Source organism: Pempheris klunzingeri, chromosome 23 (assembly GCF_042242105.1).
Source record: "Pempheris klunzingeri isolate RE-2024b chromosome 23, fPemKlu1.hap1, whole genome shotgun sequence".
Classification (NCBI taxonomy): domain Eukaryota; kingdom Metazoa; phylum Chordata; class Actinopteri; order Acropomatiformes; family Pempheridae; genus Pempheris; species Pempheris klunzingeri.
In genome coordinates, this window is record NC_092034.1 from 13,232,658 (window position 1) to 13,246,175 (window position 13,518).

Here is a 13,518-nt window from a genome sequence, read left to right on the forward strand (position 1 = left end):
CACCCTGATGGCACACTATGCTCTGGAGGGGCCTTTAAAAAAAAACACAGACATGCATACAGAAGCGGATGAGACAAATCTAGGAGGGAGCAAAAGACGCTAACAGTTACTATAGTAACATGCCACAAAGCTAGAGGGAGAGAGTGGGGAAATAGAGGAAGAGGGGTGTTAGAGACAGAGACGGAAAATGAAATCAACTCTGTCAATACGTTGCCAAGCAACACTCAACACTAACGAAGCCAGGTTTGATAACTTGTTGATAACACCAGTGGGAGAGCCTGTGTGTGTGTGTGTGTGTGTGTGTGCGTGTGTGTGTGTGTGTGTGTGTGTGTGTGTGTGTGTGTCTGAAATGGCGTTATTAGCAGAGGCAGTGAAAGAGCCCCTGCTGAGACAAGCTCAAAGCAGAGATAAGGGGAGAGACCTTCTATTAAAGGCAGGGTTACCAGTGGGCCTCAGGAACACACACACACACACACACACACACACACACACACAGAAGCAGAACAAAAGACCTCAGCAGATCCTCATGCAATAATGACACACAACAGGACCAAAAGAGTGGTGCTTAAACATTTTTGTTTGTTTTTTTTATTCAACCTTTTTTTCCAAACCAGGAATGTACTAGTTTTTCCTCTCTTTAGAGGTGTGTTGGAGGGTCGGGGGCAAAGGAACGGGGGAGGAGAAGGATCAGGAGGGGGGTGGGTTCAGGGGTCGTTGTGATGAGCAGACAAGGGGGTAAGGAGGAGAGAAAAGGAGGAGGAGAGGACACAAAAAAACCTTCTCACACAGAGGTGTCCCAAATACAAAGTCTCAACACGTTACATACGGGAGCCATCTTGCTCCGCAGCCTCCGCTCGCTGTCTATTGGCACAAAGAAACACACACTCACACACATGTACACACACACACACACTTTCACCAACGGAGAGGTGAGGGAGCTCGGCGGCGGCTGCTTTTTTAAAATCTTTCCCCCGTTCCACAGAAATAGCACTTTCTTCTTTCTCTTTTCATCATGACAACCAGTGGCTGTGTCCGCGGTTTTTAGAAAAGCCAACACGTTGAGTCGACCAGTCAAACACAAACAGTGAGCGCCAGAGACACAACTTTGAAATAACATCGACATGAAAATCAAACAATAATACAACAGAAAAACTGAGTCCAAGAGATACTTGACATTCTGCTGAGAGGGACGGGGCAGAGGGAGCGAAATGGACTGAAAACAGGGCAGTGGCTTCTTTGTCGGAGTCGATGCCGTAAAGTCCGAGACGTTTTGTTTTCCCCCTCGCGGCAGCAGCCATTTTTGAACAAAATACTGTCATTTTGGATTGGAGTGCTCCAAAGAGTTGCAGAAGTAGTTGAAGAGAGAGAAACAGACACTTCATTTGGCTTGGAGGATATTTTAGGTACTCTGAGCATGTTTAAATAGACATAGACTTAACAGCATACATAAAAAACACAAGTCGGTAGTTGTACAAAAAGAAGAATTTGAGGTGTTTTCCTCTCATTTCATCTTTGAAATCAATTTTGATACAGTCAAATACGATCCAAACTCATTCATGGTATAAAAACATATCAGAACAGCATCATTGTGTGTTGAACAAAGTCATTTCAGACGAATGTGACACTTTATGAAAGATATCTCATTATATGATGTTAGATACTGATACAAAACACAGCTGAGAAATGTTGAAAGGTCCAGATTTAACACTGGCTTCACACAGAAAACATGGCTACGTCACTGGAGGCCTTATGCGTGTGTGTGTGTGTGTGTGAGTGTGTGTCTGATAAACAATAAAAGCATACTGTAAGCTCTCCACTGCCACCCAGTTTACACAGAAGCCATAAACATGTCTGAGCAACGCAAAACAGCCTTTTTTTTAGTATGCACGTGAGAACATGTTGCACCTCAGAACACAGCGTTGTGTTGTTGCCCTCTAGGCTGAGGTGCTGGGCACTAGTGTGTTTGAGTGTGTTTGTATGCGAAAGAGAGGAGAAAACACACCGCACACAAACGCTCTTTTCATCCCTCCCATGTCCATCGGGTCAGTCTTAATCACAGAAATACAGAGTCATATGAAAGCAATCAGCATTTTTGTGGAGTGTGGGTGAGAGTGTGTGTGTGTAAATGTGTTTGAGAGAGAGAACTAGTGGGAGCGAGAGAGAATGTGTGTCACTCAATGCAATCAGTAGGCATTTGTGACAGTCATTAAAAGGTGTGAAATTTGTGTTCGGTTGTGTGGGAGGGTGTGCGTGTGTGTCAAACAGAGAGAAACGGAGTGTACCGACTGCAGGGGGGGATTTCTCTTGTGTGTGTCCACGGCAAGCAGTGTACTGTGTGTGCCTTTATAATAAACGAGAGTGCGTGTGTGTGTGTGTGAGATACACAGAGATGCATTTCAACACAAAGTTTGGTGGAAAAGAGGAGCAAATCTGAAATGTGCCACCTCATGTTAACATAAAGTGTAACTGAGTCACAATAAATGTGTGTGTGTCTGTGTGAGTGAGAGAAAGAGTGTGTGATGAGATCTCTCCTTTCCGTGGTTAAAGTTCAACTCCTCCGAAATCCGTTTTGGCCGTCGGTCCATCGCCTCCGATCAGGAGGCTCGGACTCTTCGCTCAAAGAAAAGGTTTCTCTCCTTCACCAGCCACTCCTTCATCTGCTCTCTCATCCATCCTCCCTTCCTTGGGATCCTTCTTCTCCCACTCCTGCTGCTCCCATCCTCCCCTCCCCTCAGCTTCTTTTTTCTTTAGTGTGCAATTCCTTCACAGTCTTTTCTGTCCTCGTCCCCCTCCCTCCCTTTCTCTTTTTTTTTTTTTAAAGTTCTGCATTCAGACGCCACTTTATTCCTCCTCCCCAGACAGCACTCTCTCTCGCCCTGTTCTTTTTCCTTTATTCTTCTTTTTCATTTCATCCCCTCACCCCCCTCTGCTTCCCCACCATCACCACCCCACCCCCCTGCCCCTCACTTCTTTTCACTTCTGCGTTTCAAAAAAAGTGTTTGAAAAAAAAAAAAAAAACTTTCATAGATGGTTCTACCTCAACACTTCCACAAACGAGGTCTAAACTTCAAAACTACAGCATAGTACAAGGAGCTATAAAAATATACACAGAGTTCAGAGACCCTAGAGGGGTGGGAGGGGGAGGAGGAGGAAGGGAAGGAGGGAGTGAATGAGAGAGGGAAGAGAGGAAGAGAGACACGACCTCTGTTCGCCGGGAAAATTAAAAAAGGGATTAAATTAATATACAACGCAAAGGGAAAAGGTAGGAAACAATGTTGTTCTAAGTTGTGAAAAACAAAAACACCAGATAAAAAATGTCTAGCAACAGAAGTATAGTATAACAGAGTGGGTAAAAATAATAAAACAATAGAAAACAGAAAAAAAACATCTAGAAATTATTTACTGGATATTCATATATATAATCTATAAGTGTTGATAGCGATAAAAAATCTCACTTTTTTGATATTCGCTCACTATTTTGTGTTTTGGTATTTAAGACAAGTCTAAAGAACGCACGCGTACGCACAATCACTCACACACAAAGCATGTACACACACACACACACACACACACAAACTAAACCCCACGTGCGCATATGCAAACTCATATGCAAACTTGCTGCACTGAAGCACACTAACTGCACACACACGTCTAATGTGGAGCAGCAGCGCCATAATTATTATCCAAGTCGTATGCACACTCGCACAGTCACACACACACACACACACACACACAAATTATTAAAATATACAAGATTCTGAGTGTCACCGATTGGCCAGACCTCCTCAGGCCTGGGCCTGGTCTTGTGACCGCCGCCCAGGCTTGCTGATTGGGTGAGTCCGAGGCCCCTTTCTCAGGAGAAACAAACACAAACAAACTAGAATCCTATTGGTGAGTTAGTGGCAGGGGCTGGTCTCTGGTGGGCTGATGGAGCTCTGAGGGGCGGTGAGCTAGGCAGGTATGGCCTCTGGGAATCAGAGTTCTCCCGCGCTAAGTGGGATCACGGGTGTCGTTTTTTTAGTTGTAGTCTTTTTCTTTCTCTTTTTATTCTTTTGTAAAACATCTCAAGTCCCAACACCAGGTCCATACTCCTAGAAATAAAGTGGGTTGCCACACACACACAAACTGGTGTTGCAGGGACGACTCTTCAATTCAGCACGGGTGGGGCTCATTTAGCTCTGAGTTAACCAGAAAGGGGGCACTCAGAGGCTCTTGCCCATTTGTGAGGGCCTTGTTAAGAGGGGCTATGTACGAATATGACATTGCCCTTTACACACTTGGTGGCCCAGTTGTGCCAGAATGGGGTGGGGTGGTTTATTCAGCTAGAAACACAACTGTGGCTGGGCTCACGGGGCAGTGCGTGGGGGGTCCGTGGGACAGTACTGCTAGTATTGAGGGGTTCAGGGTCGGAGCTGTGAGGGTGAGCTTTGCTGTGGCTTAATTTGGAGCAGGGGATTGGTTGGTCATGGGTAGAGGGAGGTGGATGTGTCCATTCGGCCAGAGAGGCAGCCATCTCATACTTTGTAGTAGATGTTGGCCGGGCTCTGAGGCGGCATCTCCTGGACGATGTAGACGGGGTGCCCGTAGTCTCCGCTCACCTTCTCATAGTGCGGGCAGTAGGCTGAGTCCGACGTCCGCAGAGGGATGATGATGTCGCTGGGCTCAGAACCGTTGTTGTTGGAGCTGCTGATGCCCCCGCCCCCTCCCCGCTTAGGGCTGGTGAGCGAGGACAGCGAAAGCGGAGGGTGGTGGGTGTCTGAGTGCTTGGCGTGCCGCCGCCTGTAACACACCACGCAGATCACAGCGGTTACCAGGAGGAGGAAGGCAGAGCCTCCTGCTGCGCCGGCGATGAGGGCGATGTTGGAGGGTTGAAGTGGGCCATTCTCGCCACTGCCCTCACTCCCAAAGCTGTTGGGTCCTCGAGGCTGGGTGGAGTTCCCTGCGCCGCCTGAAAAAATTAAAACAATCGTTGTCTAATACCCACAGTATCACATCTCTGAATGTTTTGAATGTTTCCCTTTGATTTATATATGTATATTAATCATCAGGAATATACCAGAGCAATAACACAGCTTGCTTCCACAATTTGTGTTTTCATGAGCCTTTGAATAAACATACCAAACCTTATGGCTCTGTACCACAATAACATGAGTAATGGTGCTGGTTTAGCTCTGCTAGCGAAGTCTGCAGAGGCTTAACCCAGTGGAATGCAGTAAGTATGCAGCAAATCGCTCATATGTGGTCTCTTTATTGATGCAATGAAGTGGACAGCAGTGCATATAAAACAGAGAGGGATGTCCATAGTGTGTTAGTGTCAAGGCACTACACAGTATATACTCTTGTGGACAGCCTGGAGAAGCCACAGTGTGTGTCAAGGTAACACACACTATTTCCCTAACTTTAACAACTGTATTTACTTAGCATTACAGCCAGCCACATGAAGAGAGCCTCTCCGCTCTGCTTCTACCACCAGACCACACACTCCGCCTGCCTGCTGGCCTTCTAGCCTGCCTGTCTGTCTTTTTATCTGTCTGTCTGTTTATCAAACTGTCTGTCACGCTATCTTTCTGTTTGTCAGCCGATTGCTCCCTCTGTCTGTTGTGTGTCTGCCTGAAACCTAAGATCTTCACAGCCTCCGAGCTCACAGTTTTCTCTGCAGGAGGCCAGGTCAGAACTCAGCAGGTGGATGATGGTCTGGATGTGTGTATGAATGTGTGCATCTGTGTGTGTATGTTTATAGAGTGGGGGGCTCCGGCTCTGGCACCAGACCGTGTGAATGTGTGTGGCAAACTGGTTAAGGCCGGTAATACGAGTCGCTGCTATATAGAGCCTTTGGATTGGTCCATCATTATTCTTGGCACACATCCTTTTCTTTTCTCCCTGCCTGTCCCCCTCCTGCGTCTCCTCTGCTTCCTTGCCCTCCCTCGCTCCGTGGTTTTCTGTATCTTCGGGTTATTGTACCCGTAATGACCTACCTTGCTCTGAGCTCAGTGCCTAGCAACACAAACACACATACAGACAAATGCACACTAAGATATGGACACACACGACCATGCAAGCGAATACATGCAAACACACCTTACCCCCCTGCTGCTAGGCCCCCCGTTGCGCTGGACTGACTGGGAGCAAAGCGCTAATGCCGGACGTCGATTACACTTCCCTCTCCTCCTCCCGCTTTCTTCCTCCCTCCATTAACCCAACATCCCTCATTCTCCATCTCCATTATGATCGCTGCCTTTCACCAGCTCTCTTTATTATATCCTCTTCCCTCACCTCTCCTCCTCTGCCTTCTCGTCTCACTCCCCCATATTTTCCACTTCTCACTCCGTCTTGTTTCCTTTTTTATCGCACAAGTTCAGACCTTAACGCCTTCTTTGCCTCTTGCCTCCCTCTTTTTTATTTCATTAGTGAAGTTCACCTTGGAGAGAGGCATCCAACAGGTCAGAAACGAAAGAAGTGGTCAAGGTGATAACAAAGTCTTATCGTTGTTTATGAGCCAGCTGGCTGCCCCCTTCTATTTCTTGAGTAGAATTCATATTTCAGGCAGTAGTTGGTCTTACTTTTTTTTTTACATATTTGTTGGAACTGTTTCATATTGCTAGATAAACTAATTATATTTCCACTCAACTGTTGCACATGTTTCATTTCCAATTTCTTTTGTGTACTCTGTGGTGTTTTATCAGCTGCTATGGTGAGAGAGGGGGGGTGTGACGTGCACCACTGACCCCAAACTGGACTCACCCCGGGGACATAGTGATTGCACACCCTCCTGACACCCTTGCTTTTTTGTTTTGGTTTTTAATGGGGTGGCAGCATGCGTATTAGAAAAATCTGTTTGACTGAGATTGTTTTAAGTGCTCAAACTCAAAATGAGCAGAAAAACAAGTGAATATAAACATAAGAACTATGCCAACAGTAACAATAGGTGTTAAAACTCAGACTGTCATGACCAATATAAGTGTCATGTGTGGACCAGAGGTGTGATGTAAATCTACAGCTAAATCTGTATCTATAGGCTGTTCAATTCATACCAATATCTGCATTCAGGTTTATAGTAGAAGTGGGTGGTTTATACTAGAAGCTGTTAAAAACAAATAGATTGATTTATTTGTAGTTACTTCCAGTCATATTATTGTCTTATTACTGTAATGTGGTGCAAAGTTCCAGCCTTCAATATCAGATTATAAAGTAAAAATAACACCTGTGCAACATCACTCAGCTTTATCCTGCAATGCTCAACTAATCCAGTGAAAACTGATGAAAAGTTACTGAACCTCACTGAATGTCTGAATGGTGAATCTAAGATGATCTACACCTCCATGTCTTAAGCCTAAAGGGTACTTGTTTGCATTTTGGAAAATCTGCATCATGAAAAGTCATGCTGCTTTGGTTACTGGCAGTCCCTGTTTGCTCTGTACTGATGGCAATCAACTGGATTACTTTCATACTGAAGTCTGAATCCAATGATCTGACTCCTGATCAGAGCCTCCTTTAGATTCATGGGCATTTGACATGTCCATGAATCTAACTAATCTATGAAGCTAATGAGTGTAGTGTGTGTATGACGTCTGTATTGATTAATGACTCCGAGTGTATTTTGCAGTAAGTTGTGTCAATTGGGCGACAGAGAAAATAAAAGACTCAAAATCTAGATGCTGAGCATATCTGTCCAGAGAGAATTGTCTGCACCTAACTGAATAATGTATTTGTTTACGTCCCCAGAGAGGATCAGCTTCGACAAACAGTCAAAACAAGAGATTGTGAATAACCAACGATATTTCAGCTATTAGCTGAGATGATCTGGAGCGTATTCACATGAGGATTCGAAATTCTGGCATAACTGTTGTGTCAGGAGTCAGAACAACAATTTCAGACAAGTGTGTGCTAATATGCCCTTGTCCGAGAGTCAAAATGTGTAAAATACCTCATTATGTGTTCGATGTAAATCAGTCTTGTAGTGTGTCCAATGCAATTTGTCTCATTCTGGTGAAAACAATGCATACTATTGTTGCTTACTTCACACATGCAGTTCTCACCTATGTGAGGTATGGACAAGTGATTGGACAACGTGTGACTGGCCCAATTCACACCTTTGGTATAGTACACAAATTCACCACTGAAAAAAGAAAAAGAAATGAACACATCATGTTCTTTCTCCTCCACTGACTGACTTTGAGGAAGAGTATGAATCCAGCCTCTATCCATTTCATTCTCCTTGTTCTATTCCCTTCTCCTCTTTGCTTTTCAATTATTCTTTTCTTTCTCCTCCTTTTGTGCCTCCTGCTTCTACCCACTCTGTTCCATCACTCCCCTATGTCTCTTTCTCTCTCTCCCCTCATCTTTCCGTAATTCTCATTCCTTTCTTTCTCTCTCTCTCTTGACGGAACTCCTGAATCCAGGCCACCCAAACTAATGACAATAATAACTCTCTGAAATGTTGCCGCCGGTCTGGCCCTTTCTCCTGCTGCCCTCTCTCCCTTTCTCCTCCTGCTTCTTTCTCACTCCCTCTCTTTTTCTTGTCCTTCTCCCAAGGTAGCTATTAGCCATCCATTCCCCGCCTGCAGCACTTAGCTCAGAGGGTTGGACTCAGAGACGAGGAGGAGAGGGATAGAGAGCAGAGGAGAGTGAGAGAGAGAAAGATATGGAATTAAATAGAGAGATCCACAGATGTCACCGCTGCACATTCTCCATCTGTCGCCTCCTCCCTCTCTTTCCCCACTGCTTTTCTTTTTATCTATCTGTCTTTGCATGTTCGCTCCATCCACTTTGTGGATGGATCCACCGAGGATTATCTCCATTTCTTACCTGGGTTTCTGCTGGTGGTGCGTCCCGCTGGCGGATCCTTCTTCGGTGGCAGCCCATATGGGCCTGTGGAGGAGAAATAAGGGTGGAATATGAGCAGAATGACAGAAATGCAGAGATAGAGGCTATCTCCTCCAACAGCCAAGGCACTCGGAATTGGAACCAATAAGAGAGCACAGAGAAACACTGAGCCAGCCAGAAAGAAATAGAGACAGAAGAGCTTTAATAAAGGCTTCCCTCCCTTCCATTCCCATTATAAGAGAGCACATATTGATTGGGCTCCATGTGCCGTGTATGAGCACTTTTCCATTTGTTTGAATGGGAAACTAAAGAGAGGCCGTTTGTTGTTTTGGCCAGAGTGAATTTACACAAGGCCATAACGGCTTGTAATCTGTGGTCGCTAAATCAGGCCATCTGTCTAGCAAGCCCCCAGTAATGGTGATGGCATTAAAGTGCGTTTATGTGACACTTGCAAACACACACACACACACACACGCGCATACACGCACAGATGCAGCTATTGTAGAAGTGCCACTCCTCACCGCTGAAAGAGATGGTTTAGAAAATTCTAATTTTGTTCGCTTCTGAGCCATCTGGCCAACAGTAGGCTGCAGGAACAGAGCTTCATATTGGGATATGACTATTCAGCTCTGCAGTTAAAGCAACAATCTAAAAAGAAAGTCTGTTTTTGGCCATTACAGCAGCAAGGGAGAGCGAAATAGATCCGACCATGAGGTGCTTATGGGTGAAACTGTACAGTAAACCCACAAATACACACACTGCATCACGCCCATGCATAAACTAGTGAATGTGTGTGTGCATGCACAGCCATCAACCTATACATACTGACATTTAGAGAAGTGTTAGGCTATTGGCTGGCAGCTCCCTCATGACCGTCAACCAAACAGAAGATAGGGGTGGTGCTGTGTGGATCAATAGAAACTGCTGTGTGGTCAGCAGGGGCTCGTGGAGGGAGGTTTAGACTGTGTGTATGTGTGAGTGCGTGTGTGTGAGACAGAGAGCAAGCAAGATAGATAAAGAATAAAATAAGAGAAGACAGGTCAATGCATGTGTGTGGGGCAAGGGTGCAAGTGTGTGTTTTGCGAGTGTGTGTGTTCCTTGGAGCGGAGCTGAGCGCCATATCTCATCAGAGATCACCATGAGGCGGCATGCCGCTTATTTAGACGACAAACAGCACAGACGTGACCTTTCAGCCACAGAGCAGATAAGACAGAAAGACGGAGGAAGACAGAGGGAAAGAGTAAAAATAACAGAGAGGCGGATTGAGAGGGAGAGTTGTAAGGAGAGATGGCTTGCATGCAAAATGAAGGGAAGTGATGAGGACAGGGAAAAGGGGAATTTGAAAAGGATGTGAGCAATGTTGCTTGAATGACAAGGGGTTAAAGAAAGAAAAAAAAGGCAAATGTAGAGGGAATAGAGAAGATGTGGAGGAAGGACAGAGGACAGTAGAGAAAAAGATGGAAGATGAAAGGGGGACAGAAAGAAAGGGGAGAGAAAGGTGACAAATAAAAAGATGTGTGTGTGCATCTTAGAACTTCACAGAGTTATGTAAAAGTGGCAGAGGGGTTTGTATGTGTGTGTGTGAGGAAGGTACACTTTTTTTTACCATGTGGTGGAAAAGCCAGGGGAAAAGAAGGTGTGTGTGTGTGTGTGTGTGTGTGTGTGTGGGGTAGTATTTCTATTGAGCTGAGCTGACTATGCTGATGTTATGGGCTGATAGAGCCACAGCAGCGCCACTTGGCTCTTTGATGAAGAGCACCAACAATACACAAGGCTTGATAACACAGGATAGGCTAAGGCAATAGAAATAGGCGAGAGTGTATTTGTGTGGCTGTGCGTGTGTGTGAGAGAGGGGGGTGGGGGGGGTCGTGTGAAGGACAGGTGCCTATTATGTGTAGGAATGTGCAGGTCAGTGAAAGTGCTTAAATGGGCCTTTTTTCTGCTGCTTTTCTGAAAAGCCTGCATGTGAGGGTCATTACCTGTGAATATTTTCCAAACAAATTAGAAGTGTGTGCAGCTACGAGTCATTAAAAATCACTGACTGTGTGCTTTAACACTGAATGGAGTCATTTTGTTATCGTGCTTTAGCTGGCAGGTCTGCTGTGTAGGGAAATGTGTGTGTTCTGGTTTGTACTTGTGTGTCCACATGCCTGCAGGGACACAGCAGTTTGCATGTCTACGCCCATGTATGTGCTCATATCCTTGCACATGTATGCCTATAGTGCATAAAGCGTGCAGGGATACATGAGTCGATGTGTGTGTTTGAGTGTGTGTGTCCAGCATGAGTCAGTGGTAGTTAAAAGTCAGAGTGAGAGGGGAGTCAACAGGGCTCATTAGAGCTGACTGATCCCACACTTCTCTGCTGTTCTCACCACTTAACGAGACCTAATATGCTCAGCGAGAACACAAGCACACAAAGAAGAGATGTACGTGCATGTGCGTGCGTTTTGTGTGAGTGTGTGAGAAATGGTAAGATATGAGAGATGGTTTGAAAGAGGCTGCCTGTTAGATAAGGTGCAGTAATGAACGTGCACTGTACAGATGGAAGATGATGTGAGATGTGTGTTAGTCATACTGTGTGTTAAGTGAGAGACTGTACGTGGTGCATGAATAACAGCGTGTGTTATGATAAAGTGAGAAAGCGTGTGAAGGAGAGTCCATGTGTGGTGAACTCCAGGAGTTTCACATATGGGAGAGCTCATGTGTGAGATGATAATGTAGGCAGAGGTGAAAATACTTACTCTGCCCCACTTTCAGGACCACCTTCATGCCTTGCGTTGCACACACTCCGCCTCTCATGCTATCCAGGCCTTGGCGTGTGCCATCTGACGTAGCTGGGGGGATGGAAACACAAAATTACACAATTAGCCAAGTAGCAGGGTGGTATATAGACACACAAACACACACACACACACACACACACACAGTGGAAACCATTCCATTTAAGCTACACAAATTCACTCAATCTATAGCAGACACCAACAATAGCTTCTATTCATATGGTCAGCCATTCCAGAGAGTCAGCGAGTGACATTTGCAGAGGCAGCGATTTAAAACTCCACCAGAAGCTCTGAAATGTCAAACTACGAAGCAGCAGCACTTTAATAAGTCCTCATTTAGCTGGCCGCTGGAATTCATTAACACCCCCGCCGCGCTGCATGGACTCAACCGCTTTCAGTCAACTGCAATTGCTGCTCAGACTGGAGAAATAACAGGGGAGGGGGGTGATTTACAGAAGCATAGACTGGCTGATGGAAAAATGGGATACTAATCCAATCAAGGGCACATATGAAATAAAATAGAGCCCTTGAGTCATAAAACAGTTTGTGGAGACAGAAACTGGAGCTGATTGGTTAGAAAACAGACTTGAAAGAACAAAAATTGGTAAGACCCTATAACTATCACTTATGTTTCAATTAAGCAAATGAAAGAGCATTTTTCTATTTAAAACTGAGGGTCTTACGTGTTAATACAGGCAATGAGGAATTTCATATACATTATCAATGTATAAAGGCTTTTTTTCCAATGAAGAAACAGCAGAGATACAGTATCAGATTTCAGAATCCTGAAATCAAACAAGTTCCTTTCTAGTGAAGCTAGCAAGGAGGTCAAAGGAGGTCAAGCAGTGCTGACAAAGTGCACAAGCAAGAGGGCATGTGTGCACGAATCCCTGCAACACTAACACTTCTTCTTACATAAAGTGTGTCAGCGAGTGCATTAAAGATTACTGATCTGCAGGTCACAGAGGCTGGAGGAGGAGGAAGGAACACACAGAGAATCAGGATGGAGGGATCAAACTGTTAAAATGAAAGAATAGAAATATGAGGATGCAGAGACTGTGTAGGAGGAGAAGCTATCTATAATTCTGTCACCCTGATTGTTAATATCTCTCCCCTACCTGAGGTTTCTTCCATTATTTTTTCCTGTTAAAGTTTTTTTGGGTTGTTTGTCCTTATCCTATACAGCGGAGATTGTAAAGAACTTTGAGGCAAATTTGTGATTTATGACATTTGGCTGTATAAATAAAATTGACTTGACTTGTTAAAAACAGGATAGAAAGAGGAGGTGAGGGGTAAGGATGTGAGAGAGGCCTTCAAAGTGAGAATCACACACGTGTAGCTCCAGTCAAGTCTCAGCCATTTGTACACAAATGTTCACGCCAACTCCCAGCCTTTCCATCAGATCTGAAAGGCAGTTCTCACTTTGAGAACTTGACACTATCTCTGCCTTTAAAGTGTAACTTGATGGAGGGTCTGATGTGTAACCGCAGTGGCTGGTGAAGAAGACAGTAAACATGCTCTTCCTCCTTCCACCAACACCCTCAAACACCCCTGCTCGCACCACCCGCCTATCCTTATTTTCCCCGTTCTCGCCCTCGGGGCTAACCCTCACCTTGTCTCCCTAAAGACATATAGAAATCATTTTCCCCCCGCCACTTCGCTTCAGGCTATAGAAGCAGAGCAGAAAGGGAGGGATGGTGGATAGCTCAGAGAGAGAGAGAAAAGGAGGTGTGAAAAAGAGGCAGCTTTACTTCTAACACCCTCTTTCTCTCTCCGTCTCTCTGTCTCTCTCTCCTCCCTCCATCGCTGCAGGATGCAGAGTGTGAAAGCAGAGGAGGAGAGAAGCAGGCGGAGGTCAAGGCGAACAGCAGTATGGTGGGAAAGCCAGGAGACAGGGATGGATGAAAGGATATAT

At 45.3% G+C, this 13,518-nt stretch overlaps 1 protein-coding gene across 1 annotated transcript in view; it reads right to left on the minus strand.

Moving 5' to 3' along the window:
• Positions 1–2,985: 2,985 nt before the first annotated feature.
• Positions 2,986–13,518, minus strand: part of efnb3b (ephrin-B3b) — a 73,123-nt gene continuing 62,590 nt past the window's right edge. The window contains exons 3-5 of the mRNA XM_070854670.1: positions 11,565–11,657; positions 8,806–8,868; positions 2,986–4,948 (exon numbers count right to left, since the gene is read on the minus strand). Of these exons, the coding sequence (XP_070710771.1) occupies positions 4,515–4,948; positions 8,806–8,868; positions 11,565–11,657 (590 nt within the window). The 3' untranslated portion in view covers positions 2,986–4,514. The remainder of the gene's footprint in view (positions 4,949–8,805; positions 8,869–11,564; positions 11,658–13,518) is intronic.